The sequence below is a fragment of the Pongo abelii genome, chromosome 19, assembly GCF_028885655.2.
Source record: "Pongo abelii isolate AG06213 chromosome 19, NHGRI_mPonAbe1-v2.0_pri, whole genome shotgun sequence".
Classification (NCBI taxonomy): Eukaryota; Metazoa; Chordata; class Mammalia; order Primates; family Hominidae; genus Pongo; species Pongo abelii.
Window position 1 is genome coordinate 16,285,194 of NC_072004.2, and position 25,271 is coordinate 16,310,464.

The 25,271-nt window shown below is 54.3% G+C and overlaps 1 protein-coding gene across 1 annotated transcript; it reads left to right on the plus strand.

Moving 5' to 3' along the window:
- The first annotated feature begins 9,243 nt into the window (after window positions 1-9,243).
- LOC134759407 (envoplakin-like) lies at window positions 9,244-25,213 on the plus strand. The gene is given in 16 exon segments (XM_063718045.1): window positions 9,244-9,684; window positions 12,635-12,734; window positions 13,097-13,251; window positions 13,332-13,458; window positions 14,211-14,336; window positions 14,524-14,562; window positions 14,732-14,893; window positions 14,979-15,086; window positions 15,204-15,299; window positions 17,025-17,150; window positions 17,615-17,761; window positions 18,075-18,229; window positions 18,417-18,514; window positions 18,761-18,937; window positions 20,209-20,423; window positions 24,827-25,213. Coding segments are annotated over 15 exon segments (1,890 nt in total). The 5' UTR covers window positions 9,244-9,586; the 3' UTR covers window positions 20,385-20,423; window positions 24,827-25,213.
- Window positions 25,214-25,271: the final 58 nt, after the last annotated feature.

The window sequence follows — 25,271 nt, forward strand, 5'->3', positions numbered from 1 at the left end:
TTTTGAGCAGAGTCTCACTCTGTCACCCAGGCTGGAGTGCAGTGGCGCAATCTTGGCTCACTCCACCTCCCAGGTTCAAGCAATTCTCCTGCCTTTGCCTCCCAAGTAGCTGGGATTACAGGTGGCCACCACCATGCCCAGCTAATTTTTGTATTTTTAGTAGAGATGGGGGTTTCACCATCTTGGCCAGGCTGGTCTCAAACTCCTGACCTCATGATCTACCCACCTTGGCCTCCCAAAGTGCTGGGATTACAGGCATGAGCCACCACACCTGGCCTTTTTTTTTTTTTTGAGATGGAATCTGACACTGTCACATGGGCTGGAGCTCAGTGGTGTGATCTCTGCTGACTGCAACCTCTGCCTCCCATTCAAGTGATTCTCCTGCCTCAGACTTCCGAGTAGCTGGGATTACAGGCATGCACCACCATGCCTAGTGAATTTTTTGTATTTTTAGTAGAGATGGGGTTTTACTATGTTGGCCAGGTTGGTCTCAAATGCCTGACCTTGTGATCCACCCGCCTCAGCCTCCCAAAGTGCTGGGGTTACAGGTGTGAGCCACCACGCCTGGCCTATGTGACCGTGATTTCTATTCTCTGTTCCAGGCAAGCCCCACCAGGCCTGCTGGGTGAGGGTCAGGAGCGTGAGGTGGCTGAGGATGGCACTGGCCTTCGCTGCTGGGTCTCCGGGCCTGTTCCTCTCTTCCCAAATGTTGTTTGGATGTGCTGTCTCCTCTCTGGTTTTACATTAAATCAGTGAGAACTCTTGGATTCCCTCCTTGAAATGAAATGGTGCCAGGCTTGGTTCCGACCCCTTCCCCTGGTGGCAACCTGAGCCTGTCACCATGACCACAAGGTGACAGCCTGTGATGACAGGGCACCCTCAACCCATAGCGGCCCTGGGCCAGAGCTGGGAGTTTCCTCCCAAAAGCCAAGGCAGAGGCTTCACGCCCCTAGGAGAGGAAGGCCAACACCAGGGGCTTTGAGGGTGGGACTGTGCTCTGTTCACTGTCATTGCTGTGGCAGCGCTAATTTTTCACATATGAGGTGTCGTTAGTCACACATGAAAAAGCTAACTGATCACAGAATTCTAAACAGCACAATTCTGTCTGCAGCCTTGAAAAGCCTGGGACATTTAGAGGTCTAGGAAAATATCCAAAGATAGCAAAAATATGTGTTGGTTCTAATTTTTTGTTTGAAGACACTTGTTGCTACAGAGGAGATGGAAAGCAGATTTAGCTGTAAAATTTATCGATGCTCCAAAGCAAAGAGGATAAATTGGAAATTGTCTGCATCCTGACAACACCAACTGAAAGAATCCGACCTGTTATAATGTTAGACACTTGGGAGCAGGACCTGGGAGGGGTCATGGCTGGGGGCACCGCCCAGGGCCAGCTGGGGTGGCAGGCTGTGCAGGTTGCACACATTAGATAGGCCCTGGCCTCTGGGTCCACCCTCTGCTCTAAGCACCATCTGGCACAGAGTGAGGGGCTCTACAAGTGTCCACTAGAGGTATTATTATTATTATTCCGAGATGAGGTTTCACTCTTGTTGCCCAGGCTAGAGTGCAATGGCACAATCTCCGCTCACCACAACCTCCGCCTCCTGGGTTCAAGTGATTCTCCTGCCTCAGCCTCCTGAGTAGCTGGGATTACAGGCATGCGCCACCAAGCCCAGCTAATTTTTCTATTTTTAGTAGAGATGAGGTTTCACCATGTTGAATAGGCTGGTCTTGAACTCCTGACCTCAGGTGATCCGCAGCCTCGGCCTCCCAAAGTGCTTCCCCAGGGATCTTCTGACCTAGCAATCCAGCTATGGCGGGCAGGTACCTGGGCCAGTGAAAGCTGAGTAACGTTAGCTGCAGCTCATCTGTGGAATGGAGATGGGTGTGGCTGTGCAAAGGCCTTGCCAGGCAGTGCCTCCCATGCTGCCTAAGAAGAGGTGTGAGGCAGAGAGACAGCAGGTGCCCAGGGTCCTCCGAGCTGGTGGATCCCTGCCCCGCACTTACTAGTCCATTGCCTCTGAGCACTCTCCAGCTCCTGTACAACAGGGGCGGCTGTGTCTCAAAGTTACTGGGAGGAGACAGTGAGGAGGTTCCCCCAAAATGTTCTGAGCCCAGACCCCAAGACAGCGTGGGCTGCTGCACCCTGAGTCGATGGGCACACATAGCTGACAGAGCCTTCCACTCAGCCAGCCTGCGTCCTTGTCTTCCCCTTCCCAGGAAGTCCTCCTAAGTCTATGCAATGCCATTCAGACAATAGTTTGGGTCTGATGAGCCGCTGTCTGTGCTGGGTGGTTTAACCTCCCCTTTCCAGCTTCCTGACAATAGAGACAAATCAGGCAGCTATAAGAACTGCTTGTTCCTTCGTTTTCATGTTTGTCTGTTTTATAAACCTTTTCCTCCCTCTGACCAGTGAACAGTGCCAGATGCCACCAGACCCCTGCTGCTGTGGTGCAGCCGGTGGAACATTTTCTCAAGTGGCCACACGGGTCGTTATCTTGGCATGCACAGTTAGCTGGCTGCCTCTGTCACATCTGCACTTCTCCAAAATAGGGCTGCAGGTCCCCAGACCTAGCTAGTAAGGACAGCTATTAACTTAAAGGTGGCAGAGAGGCCCAGAGCTCTTGGGCCTACCAGTTCCTGAGTAAAACTGGCTGGGCTGCAGACTTCTGGAATGCAGGGATGGCTCATGCACCAGGTGGCTGCAGGGGCTGGGGAGTGGGCTGCACCAGCACCAGTCCTACAGCTGAACTGGGGCTGGTGCGGTGGGTCCCCTTTCTTCCAGGGAAAGGGGATGGTTCACAGGGAGGTAGAGATACCCTAAGGCAGCCTTGGTTTTGAGGATTCCAGGGGTTCCCTCTATGTTCTCTTTCTTGCCATTTAGTATGAGGAATCCTGCCTGCTCTCTTAACACACACAAGATTTGGTTGTTTTCTGTTTTTTGGAGTTTTTGTAGTTGCTTCCTCTAAATCTTCCCCGTAAAAGTCCCAAAAGGAATCACTAGCATCTGTTCCTCTCCACTCTTGTCTGGTTAAGCAAGCTGTGCCACCTTTTGCTTCTCTCTAGGTTGACCTTGGCATTTCAGTTCTTTTTATCGGACTTGCTAGGCAGACTCACAGCCAAAAGAGCCTCCTCCCGGTGGCCCTGCAGATTCCTGGGCCACAGCCTCTACCCCTTAACCCTATACCTGCAGACAATGGAAGGAAGCTGGTCCCTTGAACCCCCAGTCCGCCTGACTGTGCTTCTCTAGGCCCAGCTGGAGGAGGGCACCTCTGCTTTGCACAGCGGGCCAGAGGAGTGAAGGAAAGAGGTCATCACTCAACTTTGGTCCAAGGGTCTGGCAGCAGATCTTTTGTACAAACAGGGCAATTTCCTGAGACAGCAAAGCCTTACCTCATCAGGAACACATGGGCGCCTGGTAGCTTACGGCTCCCGGGGCAAAGGAGGCAATCACCACCATCAGCCTCAGCAGGGAGAAGAATGCCTCCCCACAGGAGCCCCAGAGCTGGAGGAGATAGTGGGCACCAGAGGGCTTAGCTGCTGGCACACTTGCCAAGCGGCCACCCTGTGGCTGGGCTGCACATGTGTCTAGCTGTGTCTGGCAGTCTTGGAGCTGAGAGTCTCACTGTTTTTGGTCTGATCAGGCCTCTTGCTTAGGTCCCAGGCCAGGTGAGCTGCCAGCTGCCCACATCAGCGTGGAGCTCCAGGAGCAAGGAGTGAGTAAGCTGCCACGCAAAATCATGGCTGGCAGAGGGTTGAGCAGCCCCAGGGATCGTTTCATCTCTAACCTCTCAATCCACCAAGGAACAAGCCAGGGCCAGGCGAGGGGAAGGACTCACCAGGCCCTTAAGTGGGGAGAGGCTATCTTTGTATGAATGCCTTTAAAAATTTTTGTTGTTGTTTTTTTTTTTTTTTTTTTTTTTTTTGAGCCGGAGTCTCGCTCTGTCACCCAGGCTGGAGTTCAGTGATGAGATCTCGGTTCACTGCAACTTCCACCTCCCGGGTTCAAGTGATTCCCCTGCCTCAGCCTCCTGAGTAGCTGGGATTACAAGTGTGTGCCACCAAGCCCAGCTAATTTTTGTATTTTCAGTAGAGACGAGGTTTTACCATGTTGGTCAGGCTGGTCTTGAACTCTTGACCTCATGATCCACCCACCTTGGCCTCCCAAAGTGCTGGGATTATAAGCATGAGCCACCGTGCCTGGCCAAAAGAATTTTTTTTTTTTTTTTTTAGATGGAGTCTCACTTCTGTCATCCAGGCTGGAATGCAGTGACTCAATCTCAGCTCACTGCAACCTCCCTCCACCTCCTGGGTTCAAGCGATCCTCCTGCCTCAGCCTCCCGAGTAGCTGGGACTATAGGCACCCACCACAACGCCTGGCTAATTTTGTTGTTTTGTATTTTTAGTAGAGACGGGGTTTTGCTTTTTTTTTTTTTTTTTTGAGACGAAGTCTCACTCTGTCACCCACGTCACCCAGGCTGGAGTGTAGTGGCACAATTTTGACTCACTGCAACCTCCACCTACTGGGTTCAAGTGATTCTACTGCCTCAGCCTCCCAGGTAGCTGGGATTACGTGCACCCACCACAATGCCTGGCTAATTTTTGTATTTTTAGTAGAAATGGGGTTTCACCATGTTGGCCAGGCTGGTCTCGAACTCCTGACTTCAAGTGATCCGCCCTCCTCGGCCTCCCAAAGTGCTGGGATTACAGGCGTGAGCCACTGTGCCCGGCCAAAAAATATATATATACATATATATATTTTTTTGAGATGGAGTTTCACTCTTGTTGGCCAGGCTGTTCTCGAACTCCTGACTTCAAGTGATCCGCCCTCCTCGGCCTCCCAAAGTGCTGGGATTACAAGCGTGAGTCACTGTGCCTGGCCAAAACATATATATATATATATATATATATTTTTTTTTTTTTTTTTTTTTTTTTTTTTTTGAAATGGAGTTTCGCTCCTGTTGCCCAGGCTGGAGTGCAATGGTGTGATCTCGGCTCACCGCAACCTCCACCTCCTGGGTTCAAGTGATTCTCCTGCCTCAGCCTCACAAGTAGCTGGGATTACAGGCATGCGCCACCACGCACATGCCTGGTTTTGTTATTTTGTATTTTTAGTAGAGACGGGGTTTCTCCATGTTGGTCAGGCTGGTCTCAAACTCCTGACCTCTGGTGATCTGCCCGCCTTGGCCTCCCAAAGTGCTGGGATTACAGGTGTGAGCCACCCCACCTGGCCAAAAATAAATTTTTTTTAACTGCAAGCAAAGAGACATGGCAGACGCCAGGGCTTAGGAGGGTTGAAGTTCGGGGCATCCTATCTAACTTCTAGGCCAGAGCTGTCTGAAGGAATCCCGATAAGCCCCAAATGCAAGCCTCATTTGTCACTTTAGATTTATCGGTAGCCACATTTTAAAGAGTAAAAAGCAACAGGTCAAAATTTAAAATATGCCTGTAATCCTGGATCATGAGGTCAGGAGTTCGAGACCAGCCTGACCAACATGGTGAACCCTCGTCTCCACTAAAAATACAAAAATTAGCCAGTCGTGGTGGCACGAGCCTGTAGTCCCAGCTACTTGGGAGGCTGAGGTAGGAGAATCGCCTGAACCCGGGAGGTGGAGGTTGCAGTGAGCTGAGATTGTGCCACTGCACTCCAGCCTAGGCAACAGAGCAAGACTCTGTCTCAAAAAAATAAACAAATAAAACTAAAAATACATTTCATTTAATTCAACATATCCAAAATATTTCAATATGTAATCAATAGAAAAATTAATGAGATGCTTTACTTTTTTTTTTTTTTTTTTGAGACCGAGTTTTGCTCTGTCTCCTAGGCTGGAGTGCCGTGACACAATCTCAGCTCACTGCAACCTCTGCCTTCCAGATTCAAGTGATTCTTCTGCCTCAGCCTCCCGAGTAGCTGGGACTACAGGCAAGTGCCACCATGCCCAGCTAATTTTTTTTAGTAGAGACGAGGTTTCACCATGTTGGTCAGGCTGGTCTTGAACTCCTGACCTCATGATCTGCCCACCTCGGCCTCCCAAAGTGCTGGGATTACAGGCATGAGCCACCGCAGCCGGCCGTTTTACATTCTTTTTCCATAGTACGTCTTTGAAATCTGGTGTGAATTTTGCATGTATAACACATCTCACTTCGGTCCGGGCACCTTCGAATGCACTGTAGCCACACACAGCAGGACTTGTGGTTACAGAAACGGACGCTGAGGGTCTTGATCCAGGCAGTCAGCCCCATCTTGACCTTTTAGATAAAGGGCTCCTTTCTTTCCAAAGTGTGAGGCCAGAGGTGAAGCACAAAGACAGCCATGCCCCACTCTGTGTCCCTGTCCTTTCTCCTGTTTTCTTCTGGGGCCAGGGTTGCTGCCATCAGACAGGAGCATCCCACGTAAGAGACTGCCTCAGGGCTCGGGGTGTTCCTGCCTGCCGCCTGGCAGCCCTTATCAGAGATGCTGGGCCTGATTTGATCTGGCATGAGAAGATCACTCCAGGAAGTCAGCTCTTGTTTTTCTTTTTATTATTATTATTATTATTATTATTATTATACTTTAAATTTTAGGGTACCTGTGCACAATGTGCAGGTTAGTTACATATATATACATGTGCCATGCTGGTGTGCTGCACCCATTAACTCGCCATTTAGCATTAGGTATATCTCCTAATGCTATCCCTCCCCCCTCCCCTCACCCCACAACCGTCCCCAGAGTGTGATGTTCCCCTTCCTGTGTCCATGTGTTCTCATTGTTCAATTCCCATCTATGAGTGAGAACATGCGGTGTTTGGTTTTTTGTCCTTGCGATAGTTTACTGAGAATGATGATTTCCAATTTCATCCATGTCCCTACAAAGGATATGAACTCATCATTTGTTATGGCTGCATAGTATTCCATGGTGTATATGTGCCACATTTTCTTAATTCAGTCTGTCATTGTTGGACATTTGGGTTGGTTCCAAGTCTTTGCTATTGTGAATAGTGCTGCAATAAACATACGTGTGCATGTGTCTTTATAGCAGCATGATTTATAGTCCTTTGGGTATATACCCAGTAATGGGATGGCTGGGTCAAATGGTATTTCTAATTCTAGATCCCTGAGGAATTGCCACACTGACTTCCACAATTTCTTGCAGTAAATGAGTTAGCCCTTAATCTCCGGGGCGTGTGAGGGCCCCCTACAGTGCTCATTTCCTTCCTGGAGGGCTTCTGCAGAGGGGTCGAAGCTCCAGTGTTCCAGACCTCAGACTCGCTGCCCTCTGCCCAGGGCACCTCCCACTGCACAGCTCAGAGGCTTTGCCTGGCTGCTCTCTGTCTGGAGTCTGGACACCTCTCCCCAGGGCCCCACTTCCATTGACTGCCACCTCCCAGGGAGGGGCCAAGCTCAAAGGTGAAGCAGCCGGGCTCGGTGGCTGATGCCTGTAATCCCAGCACTTTGAGAGGCTGAGGTGGGTGAATCACCTCAGGTCAGGAGTTTGAGACCAGCCTGGCCAACATGGTGAAACCCCATCTATACTAAAAATACAAAAATTAACTGGGTGTGGTGGCGTGCACCTGTAGTCCCAGCTACTCGGGAGGCTGAGACAAAAGAATCGCTTGAACCTGGGAGGCAGGGGTTGCAGTAAGCCGAGATGGTGCCACTGCACTCCAGCCTGGGTGATAAAGCGAGACTCCATCTCAAAAAAAAAAAAAAAAAAGAAAAGAAAAGGTGAGTCAGGGAGGCCAGGGGTGAGGCTGGCGTTGGCCCCCGTAGTCATTCACACAAACGGCTCCTTTCTGAAGACAATTGATTGCAGGCGTACAATGAGTGGTTAGAAGACAAGTGTCACCAGGAATAAAGTGGGAGCAGGCTGGGGCAGAGGCTGAGTGGCCAGTCATCTCTGGTGACATCTCACTGAAGACATGGGCCGGGAGCTGAGGACACTGGAGGCCACTTTGTTTCCTCATTGCTGTCAGGGGCCGCCGCTGCCCTCCCCACCCCCACTGCCCCTGTCAGCTCCTCCACCTCTAGGAATGGGGGTTTCCTGCATCCCCTCTCCACAGCCAAGTTCAGGGGCTTCCCATGAGATTCAGCCAAAAAGGGCGCAGGCCTTTTCTATCTCATGGGGGCCTGAGGCCAGTATCAGGGGTCGGTCCCTGGTCTCCCCCGTCTGCTGGGACCTTTCTCTCCTGCCAGGCTGTGTTTTGTCCTCAGCGAGGCCTGCCAGGATGACCAGGTGATGTCACCCAGTCAGCCTGTTCCATCCCCTGGCTCCCCCTCAAGCCCTCCTTCCACTAAAACCACGGGGATTTCAGGAATGACCTGGAAAGCGACGCCACCTCCGCAGAAGGGGCCTGTTACGCTGGGACCGTGAAATGAGCGCCTGGAAAGGGAGGTGCCATCACCCCTTTCTTGAAGATGCTCAGGGTCACCACAGAAGGAAAAGGCAGCAGCCCTGGTCCCCAGTGTGAGGAAAAGACTAATAAGCTGGCATCACTGTCTGCCACTCAATCTGACTTCATAAAAGCCACCAGGGGCCATTTCTGGGTGGGGCAAGAGGCAGGTAGGAAAAGCCAAGTGCATCAGGCTCCCGGGCCTCAGCCAGAGCCCAGGCTTAGTGGCACCTGAAGCCAGCCCTGGTGCTGCTGCACTGTGCACACTTTATAAAATGGGGCCGGGTGCGGTGGCTTATGCCTGTAATCCCAGCACTTTGGGAGGCCAAGGCGGGTGGATCACTTGAGGTCAGGAGTTCGAGACCAGCCTGGCCAACATGGTGAATCCCCTTCTCTGCTAAAAATACAAAAATTTTCTGGGCGTGGTGATGGGCACCTATAATCCCAGCTACTCGGGAGGCTGAGGCGGGAGAATCGCTTGAACCCGGGAGGCAGAGGTTGCAGTGAGCCAAGATCGTGCCATTGCGCTCCAGCCTGGGTGACAGAGCGAGACTTTGTCTCTTAAAAAAAAAAAAAATGGACCTTGTGCCAGTTGTCTGGAGTGAACGTCCCCTGGCTGCCCCATCACGTCAGTGGAGAACAGAGAGCCAGGCCCTGGGCTGGCAGTACACCCCCTCCTCTCCTGGGGGATTGAGAGCTGTGAGTGGGGGCCTGCCTGGCAGCAGGGCCTCTGAGCTGGCTGGAGGTGTTTATTAATCCTGAGCTCTGGGGCTGGGGCCTCTCCGCCGAGCCTGCGCCTGCATGTGCACGTCTGTCTCCAGCCCCGTCTGTCCTGGCCCAGCTCCTTCCCTATCTGGGTGTGATCGCCGCCGCGCGCTCCCCTGGGCATGTGGGTGTTAACAAGTCCAAACCTTCTGTGGGAGTCAGGCAGGCTCGGCCCTGCCCTCAAGGCTGTGTGCCCTTTCCTCCCAGACTAGTTATGCAAGAGCAGGCATGAGTGTGGTCGTTGTGGGTGCATGCACGGCAAGCCTGAGGCCTGGCTGCCTGCTGCCTCACCTGCAAGGAGGGGCCTCCCAGAAACTCCCTTCCCCAGTGCCCAGCCGCCCTACCTTGCCAGACTTAGCTGACCAGCCAGCAAGGACGCCCACTGCCTCCCACCTGCCCTCCTGCCCTCCTTCGCCATCCAAGCCCAGCCTGAGCCAGCACCTGCCTTTACGACCATGTTCAAGGGACTGAGCAAAGGCTCCCAGGGGAAGGGGTCCCCCAGGGGCTTCCCAGCCAAGGGGTCCCCCAAAGGCTCTCCCAGCAAGCATAGCCGGTGAGTGGGACTGGGGGATGGGGAGCCGGGGAGCTGGGGTGGGGGTGGTGCCAGGCCCAGGTCCTTGAGCCACCTGGCGGCGGCCCAGAGCCCAGGACCAGCCCCGTGCTGGCATTTGGTGTCCCGAGGCCAAAGGGCCCAGGGGTGGACTCTCTCCCTGCCTTGGGAGCCGCAGGCCCAGGCTGAACTTCAGCCCTGGCAGGAGGCAGGGGGTGGCCTGGGGCTCCCTACATCCTCTAAGGGGGCCTGCGGGCCACGGATTGAGGCCACTCAGCGGGAGAAGGGCTGGACAGGAGCCTGCACCGATGCCCGCCTCTGCCAGAGGCTGGGAGACAGGAGAGCCTGGCTGCCTGACTGCAGCTCTGTCCCAAGGCTCTACTTGGCTGGGATGACCCCTGGAGCCTGGGTGCAGGGCATGAGGACTGAGGGGGTGGGGTGGGATCCCTGGGGTAGGGATGCAGGGGCTGTGCTGCCTCCTGCCTAAGCCGGAGCCCTCCCCAGAATTCTCACCCAGGGCCTTGTTGTATTGAAGAGTTAGGGGTTCATGGCCGGGCACGGTAGCTCATGCCTATAATCCCCGAACTTCAGGAGGCCAATGTGGGAGGATTCCTTGAGCCCAGGAGTTCGAGACCAGCCTGGGCAACATACGGAGATCTTGTTTCTATAAAAAAATAAAAGTAAAAACTAGCCAGGCATGGTGGCTCGTGCCTATTGCTTGAGCCCAGGAGTTTGAGGCTGCAGTGAGCCATGATCACACCACTGTGCTCCCACCTGGGTGACAGACTGAGACTCTGTCTTTAAAAAAAAAAAAAAAATCCTGGTGCAATACCTCACGCCTGCAATCCTACCACTTTGGGAGGCCGAGGCGGGTGGATCCCTTGAGCCCAGGAGTTGGAGACCAGCCTGGGCAACATGACGAAATCCCGTCTCCATAAAAAATATACAAAAATTATCTGGATGTAGTGGTGCATGCCTGTAGTCAGAGCTACTTGGGAGGCTGAGGTGAGAGGATCACTTGAGCCCGGGAAGTCGAGGCTGCAGTGAGCTGTGATCACTCCACTGCACTCTAGCCTGGGTGACAGAGCAAGACCCTGTCTGTTAAAACAAAACAAAATAGAGCTGGGGCTTCTTTTCCAGTGGGTGTGGTGCAGGGGGCACTGGGCCTCCCCTGGACCACCCGGTTCTCTGGCACCCAGCCCCAGCTCTCTGTGGATGGACTGGGTGGTGCTCTTCCCACTCACTGGCTTCAGCTCGTCTGCAGAGGAGGCGGCAGCCCGCCTGGGTCCAGGGTGTCGAGATAAGCTCAGGGATGAAAGGCTGGTGTGGGAGTGGGGGTGCCCATTACCCCGATAGGGATCAAGGCACCAACAGACACCGAGGCTGGGCGTCTGGGCGGATGGGAAAGACAGTGGTTAAGACTCTCAGCTAACACTCTCGCTGAGTGACCTGTCCTCCCTGGGGCACCTGAGCCCCACCCAGGGTGGAGCATGCAGCTCCCGGTGGGAGCAGCCATCCCAGGAGGCGGGACCTGAGCAGGAGCACCTGGGGCCCAGCACCTGCAGCTCCCACTGTCCAAGCAGGTTCCCCAGCAGTGCGCTCCTGGCCTGGGGCAGCTCGGTCCTCAGGGCCCTGTTGGCTCTGCATCACCTCACGTGCGATCCACTCGTTTGACATGAACTTACTGAGCACTTACTGCATGCCAGGACTGTTCTAGGCACTGGAGATGTTGCTGTAGACAGAACCAACGGGCCCCTGCCTTCAAGGCACTAGCCCTCTAGTGGGATAAAAACTAACACGTGCTGGGTGCCAACCCTGCACCAGGCCTGCACTGGATGTTTCAGACGGATAAATTCAATTAATGCTCACAATAGCCCTAAGGCATAGATATTTTTATTAAAATCCCGCTTTACGAGCGAGGAACCTCAGGCACAGAGAGGTTGAGTAACTTGCCCAAGGTCACACAGCATTAATGATGGAGAAAGATGAAACCAGGCTGTCCTGGCCACAGAGTTCTTCCAGACTGCTGTGCCTTCACCAGCACTGTCCCTTTGCTTGTGGGGGCGGGGGGCATCCTTTGACCCAGTTCAAGGCTTCCCCTGCCCCAGGATAATGATCCCCCATAAGGCACTGTGCTCATGAGGCTTGGACCAATCTGCCCTCTCTTAGGTCTGCTTGACCTCGTGACCTCCACAGAGTGACTGCGTGCACACAGCAGGTGCTCTATGGAGGCTGCAGGGCGAATGCACAGAAAAAGCCCTGGGGTGGAAGCGAGGTTTCCCCTCCGTCCCTGACCATGTGACTCAAAGCAAGTCAGGGCCCAATCTGGGCTTTGAACCCTCAACTCTGGAGAATGTTAAGGTGCCCAGCAGTCTCTTGCGCCTGCCCCCGCTCCCCGGCTCCAACAGTGTGAGGCTCCTCTAGACGGCTACTGAAGCCAGCACTCTGGCAAAGCTCCCCGGGGTCGAGGAGGTATAGGGGAACACAGGGCTGGAGTGGGAGGAGGTGGGGGTGGGGGACATGCTGCTGCCTCCCTGCCCCAGCCAACCCAACTGCCCCTCCCAGGGCCCAGCCAGGCTGGCTCAGGTACTAGTGGCTGAGCTGCTGATTCACCTGCTCTCAGGGGGGAGGTGGCAGGCAGCTGGGTGGGGTCAGGAACTCACTGCCAGCACAGCTGGCTGAGGCTGGGACACCGAGGCCGCCTCCCCCCACCCCTGCAACACCAGAGAGACCTGAGACCCTCACCTTTTGACCCCTCATGTGGCAGGGCAGTGCTAACACCCCCAACCAGTTCTAGCTCACAGAGCCTCCTGCAGAGAGAGACCCCAAAGTCAGGGCAGTGAGCTAGGCTGTGGGGGCAGGATGGGGTGGAGGGAGGGCAGGGGACGCCACCTGGATGGGGCACAGAGGGGCCTCTTCCACCGAGCTGCCCACTGTCCCCTCCACCCACCAGGCCTGCCACCCGGGAGCTGGCCCTGCTCATCTGCCACATGCAAGCCAGCGCCGACCAGGTGGAGCGGGACATCCTGGAGACGCAGAAGAGGCTGCAGCAGGTGAGGCCCCGGCAGCAGTTGGCATGGTGTAGGCAGGCTGGGTGGCATGGGAGGCCCATCATCAGGCCTGGCACTCCCTGAGTGCCCCCTGGTGATGGTGAAGATGGGACAGATGACCTTTGTCCTGCACCGCCCGTCCCCTAACACACGTGGGAGACGGGGCTCAGCTTCATTCTTTGCTGGACTCCCGTGTCCTGTCACCTGCCCCACGGATGCCCTGGGCCTGACCCTGTGCCTGGCGTGGGCCTTGAGGTTGGCCAGCATAGCTGGGGTCCCAAAGGTGGGGCTCAGGCCCACAGTGATGGGCATCAGGGGTGTGGGGGCTCTGGGCCCTGGCGAGTCTGCCCATCCCCTGCCCACAGGACCAGCTGAACAATGAGCAGTGCCAGGCCCTGCAGCACCAGCAGGAGATAGGCCGCAGCCTGAAGGAGGCCGAGGTGCTGCTCAAGGACCTCTTCCTGGACGTGGACAAGGCCCGGCGGCTCAAGCACCCACAGACTGAGGAGATTGAGAAGGAGTGAGTGGGGCTGCGGCAGGGCTGGGGGTCCCTGGGGAAGACCCAGGCCCAGCCTGACCTGCCTGCCACCTTCTTGACAGCATCGAGCAGCTGCACGAGCGGGTGACCCAGGAGTGTGCGGAGTACCGTGCCCTGTACGAGAAGATGGTGCTGCCGCCCGACGTGGGACCCAGGATCGACTGGGCACGCGTGCTGGAGCAGAAACAGGTCAGGAGCTCAAAGTCACACCCCAGTGTGATCAGAGGGCAATAAGGAACTGAATTTAACCCAGGGCCTGACTGTAGGCTTGAACAGTCAGAGTGTAGGGGTGGCTCAGGGGTCTGGGCAGGGAGACAGCAGAGCAGACAGTGCAGTCAGGGAAGACTTCCTGCAGGAGGAGGCACACGAAGAGACTTCAGAGGGGTGAGAGGGCTCGGTTGGGCCAGGGTGAAGTAGTGAGGAGAGGACCATTCCAGAAAGAAGGAGCAAAGGTTCCTGCCAGGAGGAAGCCTAGGGTTCGACGGGAAATGGGGATTTCTGGGCAGGTGGGCAGAGCCAGGTCATGGGGCATTCTGATCCCTGGGTGAGGAGTTGTGCTTTGATGCCACACAGAAGGGGTGTCATCATGACAACAGAGGGACAGTGGGGAAGGGCCCGGGTGGAGTAGGGCGTTCTGAGGGCCCTGGAGCTTGGCTGGAGGTGTCCAGGCAGGAAGCACTGAGGCTGGCTCACAGACAAGGCAGGATGGAGCTGGAGACTTCTCAGAGGCTGAGCCCAGCGTCTGGGAACCTGTGGGACTCAGGGGCCACTGCAGAATGGCCTCGCCCCTGGGTGAGCTTCAGGGCGTGCACCCGGGCTGCTCCCAGGCTCGTCCACGCTCTGCCCAAATGACCAAGTCCACTTCTCCGAGTGGGAGGCTCGTGGGTTCTCTGGCTCCCCACCGCGGTCCTGTGGTGACTGAGCCGCCGGCTCTCCTGCAGAAGCAGGTCTGCGCAGGCCAGTACGGGCCCGGCATGGCGGAGCTGGAGCAACAGATCGCCGAGCTCAACATCCTGCAGAAGGAGATCGACGCCTATGGACAGCAGCTGCGGAGCCTCGTGGGGCCGGTGGGTGAGCCGGCAGGATGTCACATCCGGGGCCAGCCCCAGCCCCTGTTTCTCCAGTCAGAGCCGGAGCTAGATCGGCTGGGCCCTGGGGATAGGGGTGGGTTGGGGATGGCTGGCCCAGATCTTAGGGGGCCGTCTCCCTGCACCTCACCTCTCACGGGCTTGTTTCTCCCCTTGGTCGAGGCAGGATGCAGCCACCATCCGGAGCCAATACCGAGACCTACTGGTGAGCAGGAGGGAGGGTCGGGCAGGGTGACTGCGGGTGGGCCTGGGTGGCGGCTCGGACCCTGCCTGGACCCTGCCCGGGGCCAGTGTTCCTGAGCGCGGCCCAATGGCGCCTTTTGCCCCCCTTTCTCTCTCCCCACCCTGCTGCTGGCGGCGGGTCCTGAGCACAGAAGGCGGCATCGTGGCGTGGGCAGAGCCTGGGCAGCCTGTGCACGCACCTGCAGGGCTGCACGCGGCAGCTGAGCGCCCTGGCGGAGCAGCAGCGCCGCATCCTGCAGCAGGACTGGAGCGACCTCATGGCCGACCCTGCGGGCGTGCGGCGGGAATACGAGGTCGGCTGGCAGAGGTTGGGGCCAGGCGGGGGCGGCCAGGGCCATCCTGGTCCTCACCGCCGCTCCCCACCCGACTCGCCCCCAGCACTTCAAGCAGCACGAGCTGCTGAGCCAGGAGCAGAGCTTAAACCAGCTGGAGGACGACGGCGAGCGCATGGTGGAGCTGCGGCACCCCGCGGTGGGGCCCATTCAGGTGCGCTGGGGACAGGGCAAGAGTGAGAAGGGACGTGGTGGGTGGAGAAGGGGGGGAGGTGGGGTGGACGTGGGGGGAGCGGGGCGTGGTCCGAGGGCTCCGTGCTGCCGTACCCAGGCCCACCAGGAGGCCCTGAAGATGGAGTGGCAGAACTCCCTGAACCTGTGCATCTGCCAGGAGACCCAGCTGCAGCACATGGAGGACTACAGCCAGGTGAGCCCTGGGGCAGGCGGCAGGGGCGGCAGGGGCGGCAGGGGCGGGAGGTCCCACAGCACACCTGCCCACAGTAGAGGCACTGCACCTCTCAACTAGACAGAGCTGGCAGGGCGCGGTGGCTCACACCTGTAATCCCAGCACTTTGGGAGGCCGAAGCTGGCGGATCACTTGAGGTCAGGAGTTCGAGATCAGCCTGGCCAACATGGTGAAACCCTGTCTCTACTAAAAATATCAAAATTAGCCAGACGTGGTGGCGCATGCCTGTAATCCCAGCTACTCAGGAGGCTGAGGCAGGAGAATCGCTTGAACCCAGGAGGTGGAGGTTGCAGTGGGCCGAGATTGGTCCACTGCATTCCAGCCTGGGTGACAAAGAGAGACTCCACCTCAAAAATAAAATAAAATAGAGCTGTGTGGTAGCCACTCGGTCCCAGAGGGAAGGAAAGACATGGGCACATTCTCAACAGGGTGAAGCGGTTCCCAGGGGGGGTGAAAATCGGTTCTTAATGGCAGAAAAATAACTCTTTTTATGCATGAAGTACAGATCCACATACAGCACCTAAGCTGTATACAGCATATCTGTGGTATAAAAATTTCATGGGGGCCAGGTGTGGTGGCTCACACCTGTAATTCCAGCACTTTGGGAGGCCAAGCCAGGAGAATTGCTTGACCCCAGTAGTTCCAGATCAGCCTGGGCAACATAGCAAGATCTTGTCTCTATACAAACAGATAAATCTCTATCAAAATAAATAAATAAATAAAATTTTATGGGGATGAGGTGGGGGGAAAAAAGAAAAGATTTCTTAAAAGGCTCTTTAGGAGAATAATAATGAAAAAAAATGGTTGAGAAACCCTGATATAATATACAACTGGGATTTGGGGGCAGATAATGTTTCATACATTTTCCTATAGAACCACAGGACTGTGATCACACACTGACAAAAATTCCGTAAAAGCACCTGGAATGCTTCTTTAAAGCACAGCTTCTTCTCCTGGGCTGGGACAAGTGCAGCTCCAATACCCTCTGTCCCAGCAAGAAAGACTTCAGGTGCTGGAGGGAGGCAGGTGACGGTGCCCTTCATTTGTGCAGGAAGGATGAAGACCAAGTGTTTTATGACCCACTTAAAAAAATTAAGTTCAGTGCACGAATAAGAGCCCATTTGCAAGAGCACACCAGTGATAAAAGGTCCTGCCGCCTGTGTAGGAAAAAGAAAGACCGACCAGAGTAGCGGAGAGTGACAGTTTAGGTTTAGCTGGTTTAAGTTTAGCTGGTTTAGGTTTATCTGGTTTGTGTTTAGCTGGTTTAGGTTTATCTGGTTTGTGTTTGGCTTGTTTAGGTTTAGCTGGTTTCGGTTTAGGTGGTTTGTGTTTAGCAGGTTTAGATTTAGCTGGTTTAAGTTTAGCTGGTTTAGGTTTACCTGGTTTAGGTTTTTATGGTTTAGGTTTAGCTGCTTTGTGTTTAGCTGGTTTAGGTTTAGCTGGTTTCGGTTTATCTGGTTTGTGTTTGGCTGGTTTAGGTTTAGCTGGTTTCGGTTTAGGTGGTTTGTGTTTAGCAGGTTTAGATTTAGCTGGTTTAAGTTTAGCTGGTTTAGGTTTACCTGGTTTAGGTTTAGCTGCTTTGTGTTTAGCTGGCTTAGGTTTAGCTGGCTTAAGTTCAGCTGGTTTGTAGAGTCAATGGGCAGCAGGTTGCCCCAGGCTCTGCCCTCGACCACCCAGTGAACTCAGTTCCAGGAAGAGGCCGACTGAGTCAGCCAGACCCTGGAGAAGCTCAACTCCAACTTGGATGCCAAGTCCAGCCCTGCACCTGGGGGCCCCCCTGGCACCCCCACAGAGCTGCTGCAACAGCTGGAGGTGAGACAGCCCCACCAGGCCATCTGCACCCGACTTCTGGGAATTGGTCCTGTCCATCTTTCTGGGCCTCAGCCCTTCTGCCTCGGTACCTAGTCCTGTCCCAAGCCCTGGCCTGGGTGCTGGCGAGGGGTCTGCTCTAGCAGGAGGCTGGCCAGGTACCAGCAAGCTCCTCCCACCTCTGGACATCAGTTTCCTCATTTGCAGTGGGACAAGGGCAGCCTGGGAGAGCTCTGAAGCCTGTCTAGCTTCTGCTCGGAGGCCTGGGTGATGCTGTGCCATCCCCCTCCCTGCAACTAGCAGATCCCAGGATCCTAGGCCCCCAGAGAGGGGCTCCTTTTACTTTGCTGATTTAGAGACCCCTGCCTTCATGAAGGCCAGCCTCTAGTCCTTTTGAAGGACAGGTATGGTGTGGCCAGCCTCCAATGCAGCCTGGCCTGAGTCCCCTCTGCCTGGGCCCCCGGCAGGCAGAGGAGAAACAGCTGGCCATCACTGAGAGGGCCACTGGGGACCTGCAGCAGCGAAGCCGGGATGTGGTCCCTCTGCCACAGCAAAGAAGCCTGCCTCAGCAGCCCCTGCACGTGGGCAGCATCTGTGACTGGGACTCAGGAGAAGTGCGAACTCCCCCACCTCACCCCTGCCACCATCCAGCCCCACCCAGCCCATCCCCTGCCCCTGCCCAAGCCCATCCCTGCTCCATCCCCAGCTGTCTCCTGCACCCACTTTTGCCCTACTCCTTCCCTTGACCCAGACCCTCCTCTCTCCAAGTCCTGTCCTGCCTCTTTTCTACCCCAGCACCTCCCACCCTACTCTTGTCCCTGTTCCAGCTGCTGTCCCCATCTGTCTCTGTCCCCAGCCCCTACTCTGCCCTGGCCTTGGACCCCTGCCCCTGAGCCCGCAGGAGCCGCTCCCTTTCTGTGCCCCCAGGTGCAGCTGCTGCGGGGTGAGTGGTATAAGCTGATAGATAACACTGACCCGCACACCTGGGTCATGCGAGGCCCTGGTGGGGAGAACAAGTATGCTCCCACCGCCTGCTTCTGCATCCCAGTACCAGACCCTGATGCCGTGGCCAGTGCCTCCTGGTAGGTCTGTGGAGGGATACTCAGGGGCAGGCTGTAGGCAGAGCAGGCCGGCCCTGCGCTGTCCAAGCCTATGGCCCGGCAGACCCCTGCTGAAAGGCCGGCCTCCACCTGAAGCTGCGTCTACTGGGGCTGGGGAGGGAGAGAGGCAGAGTGAGGACCTCTTTCTCTGATCCCCTCTTCGTTCTAGGCTGGCCTCGGAGCTGCAGGCCCTGAAGCAGAAATGGGCCACAGTCCAGAGCCGCCTGAAGGCCAGCGCTGCGGAGTCTGTTCGGCCCAGCCAGCAGGGTACTCAGGGTGGCCCGGGGAGGGGTGGCTGTGGGGCTAGAAGGAGTAGATTCTGACTTCCGACTGGTCTGTGATGGGCAGGGGTCGCCTTGGGTTAGGGACCATCACTCTGGGGATTTCATCTCTGGGGTGGCCCTGCCCATCCCCTCCACCCGACCCCAACAGGACCCTCTGTGGGCATCTGGTGGGGGCATCTGGCAGTCTGGAGATAGGCCCTGGGCCCTCCACCAACACCTCTGCCCCCAGCTCCATCTGGCTCGGCCCTGGCCAACCCACAGGCCCAGAAGCTCCTGACACAGATGACCCGGCTGGATGGAGACCTGGGACAGATAGAGAGGCAGGTGCTGGCCTGGGCGCCGGCCCAGCTGAGCCGCACCACACCCCAGGAGGACCTGGGGGGCCACATCCACAGCCACGAGGTGGGTAAGCAGCGGAAAGGGGCGGCTGGGATGAGAAGCGGCCCGGCCCTGGTGCTCACACTTCAGGGAGGTGAGGCAAGTGCAGGAGCAGTGGCTGGGACAGAGGTGGAGAAGGGTGTGGACAGACCCGGGCTCAGACAAGCTTATTCCCCTCCTGGCTCCTCCACTGACCAGCTCTGTGATCTTAGACTAGATAACTTTCTGGGCTTTGGTTTCCTCATCCCTGAAGCAGACGTAATAATGCCCAGCTCACCTGATCATTCAGGAAGGTTCCAGTAGGGCCCAATGTCAACACCCCCAGGAGGTATTCTGGCAAAGCTCCTGAAATAGCAAGGAAGCCTGGAGAATCTGCAGAAGAGATGTCCCCTGGCTGCAAGGGGGAGCCTTCCTGGGGAGGTTGCAGCATTGTGTAAACTCCTTACCCAAGAACAGCAAGCTCTCTACCACGTGGACTCAACACTCCCAAGAGTGCTCAAAGTGAAACCCACATTGGGCCACAGTCTGGGTTATCTTTCCAAACTAGTTTCTTTTATTTTCTTGAGACAAAGTCTCTCTGCATCACCCAGGCTGGAGTGCAGTGGCGCGATCTCGGCTCACTGCAACTTCTGCCTCCCAGGTTCAAGCAATTCTCCTGCCTCAACCTCCGGAGTAGCTGGGATTACAGGTGCACACCACCATGCCCAACTAATTTTTGTATTTTTAGTAGAGACGGGGTTTCACCATGTTGGCCAGGCTGATGTCGAACTCCTGACCTCAAGTGATCCACCCATCTTGGCCTCCCTGAGTGCTGGGATTACAGGCGTGACCCACGCGCCTGGTCTGTTTCTTGAGATGGGGTCTCACTTTGTCACCCAGGCTGGAGTGCAGTGGTGTGCAGTGGTATAATCTCAGCTCACTGCAACCTCCACCTCCCAGGCTTGAGTGATCCTCCCACCTCAGCCTCCCAAGTAGTTGGGACCACAGGTGCAACACTGAGCCCAGCTAATTTTTTTGGTGGAGATGGGGTTTTGCCATGTTGCCCAGCTCATGGGACAGTGAGCTGTAGAGGAAAGTTTGGAGTCATCGGATGATTACTAGAAAATGAGCTGTGAAATGGGATGAGAACATGAGACAGTGTAGAAACTGGGGACATGAATGGCTGCAGGTCTGAGAACGTAACATGACATTATTGGGTAGAGGCAGAACATTCTAGGAGAACACAGAATGGGAGTTCAGGGTGTGGGAAATCCAGGGGAGTTCACTCAGGGCTCCAGTAATTGGTTTTGTGTCCTGAAGGGGCGGTCACCCAGCTGAATCAGAGTCAGGCTGACACTGACCCAGATCCCTGTGACCGGGACTCTCAGCAACGACACAGAGGTGACCTGGGGGAGCAGTCATCTTGGAATGGGAGGAGGAAGAGCCCCCATGTGGAGCACGTGGACACAGGAAGAGGTGCAGGTGCTGGCCTGTGAACCTGGTCTTCACCTGAGGGACGGGCAAGTGGAGGACAGGTACCCAGACGATGGTGGACAGTGGCCACTCTCGTAACTCCTTGAACTTCTTTTCCTTTCTTTCCCCTCTGGGATGAGAAGGCCATCACAAGGGTATTTTTTCCCTTGTTTCACAAGACTGCCTGAATTTCAGATTGATGTTTTATACATGGGAGCGGCTGTGTCTTGACCTGGTTGCTGTTGAAGGACCATTGGAAAGGTCGTGAAGCCAGAACTGTAACTTTCTGTGATAGAAACAGCCTGGCCTGTGTCCCTTCCCATGTCCCAGCATCCACAGGACAACGCTCATCATGAGCTAAGGGGGCAGGTGTGGGCCACAGTGATACACATACTGGGCCACTTAGGCAAACCTGTTGTTTTCCTCTCCTGTCAGGACCACAAATCACCCAGCCACATGGTTAGCATATGTCTAACGCCAGCTGCAGCTCCAGGGACAGGCCATGCACTATCCAACCGATCTGACTGTCCACTCCCAGTCACTATGATGGTGTCAGGGGAGACGGTGTGAGTGATCTAGACAAGTTGTCCTGAAGGCCAGGATTCCTGATCAGTAGGTCAGGGACTCCAGGTCTTAATCATTCTGGAGGGTTTGTATCCAAATGTGATTCCCAGGACGGTAGAGGTATTTTGTTCCCATGGGAATTCAGCCAGGGGACAGGAAAGGACATGGAGAAGGGACATCTCAGATTAAGTCTCAGAGGGAGATTCTGCTTTTGCCATCTAAAAGGAAAAGTTCCTGTGACACCTTTGAATGATGCTAGGAGGCAGTTTTCAATGTTTCCATTGTGGCGATGAGCTCAGGGCCTCCCCAACTCCCCTTGCCCATGAAGGCTTCCCAGCAGGAGGCTCAGTATGCCCCATCCTGGTCCTAAGGCAGCCAGCCTTGAGCCCTCTCTCCTCACCCAGGCTTCAGTCCCTCCTCCCTCCCCCAAACACATGCTGAATCCCACCATTCTCTCCAGTGACCCAAGCTGGTCCCACAGCCTTCACACTTCTCAATTCCTTGTCCATCTTCTCTGAGAAATCTAAACTTTTCTGCACAAACTGAAGTCAGATCTTGTGTCATCCCAGTCTAACCCTCTAATGGCTCCTCTCCCCTACCCCCTGCCCACCGAGTGCTTCTCTCCTCACAGGTAATTTTCTCTAATTGCATTGACATATATGCTTGTTAGTCTTATCTATTCTACCAGATGATGTAAGCTTCTTGGCTAATGCTTGGCCAAGAAGAACAATGAGCCTTCCTGTTTTGTTCATCTTGTGTCCTGAGCCCCTTGACTTGAAGCTGGCACACAGTAGGTGTTCAGACCTCTGGGAATAAACTATCCTGGGTCACTCTGTGGACAGTGGACTCTGTCTTTGGTTCTGTCCTGAGCCATCAGATTCTCAGGGCAGCCTGACCCTGGTATTGAGAAATATTTCTTAATATGAGACAATATGACAATGTGTTACTGTCAGGGCTGGATGTGTGGGTAGAATTGAGAGGAAGGAGACACAGTTTCTAGACCATATTCACTGCGGTGGGTCTAAATCTCTAAACTTTGAACAAAAAAACAAAAAAGAGAAAGAAAGAACCCACCGGGGCTAAGCCGCTGACTTGGCCGAGGGCTGGGGGCTGCACAGGGAGAACATCTCACTGCGTGTGCCACATGTTTTAGTCTCACAGTGCCTGCAGCACTGCATGAGCTTGATGTCCCGGTCCCAAGCTGAGCAGGGATAATCAGCTTCATCCTTGGGATGAGGAGCCCAGAAATGCTCAGGAAGGCAGTGTTCACCTGCTGTGGGCCGATGACGGCTGTCATAGATGAGGAGTTTGGAGACCCCACTGGGAACTTCTGGTATCAGGACCACGCCCTTGCCCAGCGTTGCTGCTTCCAGCGCAGGTGCTGGTGTTCGTCTCCCCACAGACTCGGGTGCTGCAGATGGCTAAGTCAGCACGGATTGGGCCCTGGGTCCCGGACATTAGGATGAACACGGTGACAGAGGCAGGACGGTGGGTACAGACAACATGCACAATCCTTGGTCCTTTTATCTACAGCCCTGATGCCTGGCCCCAGCCACCTGTGTAGTAAATAAGAAGAGGGAGAAGGGGAGAATCCCAGGCTGTGGTGGGTACCCCCACACAGCTCTGCATCCTGAGCACCCTCAGCTGGGCCTGAGCTGCCCAAGTCCCTCCTACTACCTCCAGCAGCCCAGGGCAAGGGGGGACACTTCATGCAAACAAGTCTTCTCCTCTGGGCTGTCTAAGCCCCACCATGGGACCTGACTCTTACCTCTGCCTGGAAAGCTGACCCTGGGGGTGTGGACTTAGGTGGGGCTGTTCTGTGGCTCCACAGGGACCTGTGAGGACACAGCTGCTGGCCCCAGTGGGTGGGGGCAGTGAACTCCAGCACACGGCCAGGGGCGGGTCTCCCAGCTGAGATCCACAGCACAGGCCTCAGTGTCCCCTGCTGCCCAAGGCCCAGATGCACCCATGTATGCTGTCCCTTCCAGTGCCCATTTTGTCCTCCCCAAAAAGGACGGAGCTGGGCAGTGTCCATGCCACTAAGTACCTGAGTCTCAGGTTTCCACACAGCCCTCCTCCCCCTGGACTCACCTGCCCAGCTCACTGTGTGGTTTACAGGGCAGTCCTGGAGCTCTTCCTCCCTGAGGAGCCTCCACTGGGGGCAGCAGAGCAAAAAACCCAGCAAGGACAGTGCAGCACCTCCTTCCAGGGCACCTGGAGCTGCTCCCTCCTCCTTCCGCCTGGCTGACCAGAGCCACACATGAGAATGAGTGTCTCTCTTTGGGACACAGTCAGTGAGGGCTCCTGAGTCACCACAGCCTGAGAACTGAACCAAGAAACAAACACAGATCCATGTTAGGAATGAGGAAGAGAAGCAGAGGGATACCTCCAAAGGCCTGTCTCTGAAATCTCCATGAACCCAGACATAGAGTGAGGAGAAAGCAGAGGTGGAGGAGAAGCATCCAGGCCATGGTGTGGACTTTCCAAAGATCCCCAGGACCCTCAGCCACTGCTGGACTCTTGGACAGTTCCTCTAGCTCTTCATCAGCTCCCTGGGTGAAGATGTGCGTTTGGGTGGAGCATTACGCAACTATGGGTTCTTTACCAAAACCCCCAGCTCCATGGGTTCTGAGTGCTCAGCCAGGGAGCAGCCGCTCTGTCAGGGAGGCTGGGCTGCTGGGAGCTCTGAATTTGCCCTTTGGTAGAAAGCACCTGCTCTAACCCCCAACTCAGGCCAGTGAGTATGGGCCCGGGAGCCATAAATGAGAGCCCTGGGAGTTAATTTCAGGCCTTACTCACCTCTGAGAAGATCCACAGCGCCCCCTGCTGGGATTAGATGACTATTGTTTGTACTTCTCTATGGTAAATAATTCCTCTAATGCTTGATTTTTAATTTTGCTGTTACCTGTTCCAGAGTCTCTCCAGACTATTGTTTTTAATTTAATTTATTGTATTTTTCAGTTCTCTAATTTTAATTTGGTTTGTTTTTGTGACCTCTTTTTCTTTTCTGGGATTTACTTCTTTTCCACTTGTTTCAAGAATGTTCCTTGTGACCCACGTTTACCTATGTAACATACCTGCACATGTACCCCTGAGCCTAAAATAAAACTTCAAAAAATAATGTCTAAAATTGCTCACTGAAGGGATTGTATAATTGCTGCTTAAGTAATCTCAGTTACATAACGTCAGCACCTAAATTATTTCAGTATTGGTGTCTGTTGATTGTCTTTTCTTATTTAAGTTGTGTTCCTCTGGTTCTTCATATGGAAAGTTAATTTTTTACTGTATCCTAGATATTCTGGATATTATAAGACTTTCTAGAGTTTTGTCAATAGATCTGAAATAGTACTTGCTTTTGTTTTCTTGTTTTTTCCTTATTTTTTAACTTTGTCAGCATCAGGAGAAATGAGATACATTCCCCTTCGTATGTATTTAATTTCCGATTTTTTAATCAATCAAATCATATTGGAAATGAATCACTCTGTAGCCTGCTTTCCATCTGCTGAAATGTTTCTGAAGCCTCATATCTCTCCCATCCTCTACCTTAGTCTTTTAAATTGAAGTCACCAAATATGTCACAGTGTTACTTATAACTTAAGTAGGAGGAAGCATACCTTTAATCTGAAATGACTGCCATGATTGATAGAAAAAGTGATTGTGGTGATCCACTGGGGGCCTGAGGAACTAACGACCTGAGTCTGCAGTAGTTGGAAACCAGCCTTCAAAAGCAAAAAATGTGCTTCAGAAGCACAGGACTGAGGCTTGATCCAAGGTGTTAGAGTCTAGCTTCCCACCTGTATTTGTCCCTGTGCTGATGTTGCAGATGCCACTGATCATGAATACTGGGCTTCATTTTTGTTCTGTCCCCCTTTATAATCAGGGTGGTTTTTTCTTTATGCAGAGAACCAGTAGATTGTGCAGGGGTCCCAGGACCTGATTGCTTGTATCCACCATTGACCCCGAAGACATTCACAGATGTTCTGTTGGACCCAGCTGTCATGAGATGCCCTGACGACAGCCCCAATTTTGGAGCCATAGGTGAATGTCACTGTCCCTCTAGGAGGTGTGGACAGTGAAAGTTCCTGTGTCACCACAACCTGGGAAGTGACTCCTGAACCCAGAGGAAAAAAAGATATCATCAGGACAGGAGACAAAACCCTAGAGAATATAGACACCTAGTAGTTTCTCAGTAATTTTTTTAACTATTAAAAAAATCATTGAGCGAATAAAGAAAAAACATACAAATATCTACCTTCCTAATTGGTGAGTTAAAAATAAAATAAAGTATGATTTCAATGTTCTTTGTTTCTTTGGACTATAGCCACTATCCAAATTCTCAGCCAGAA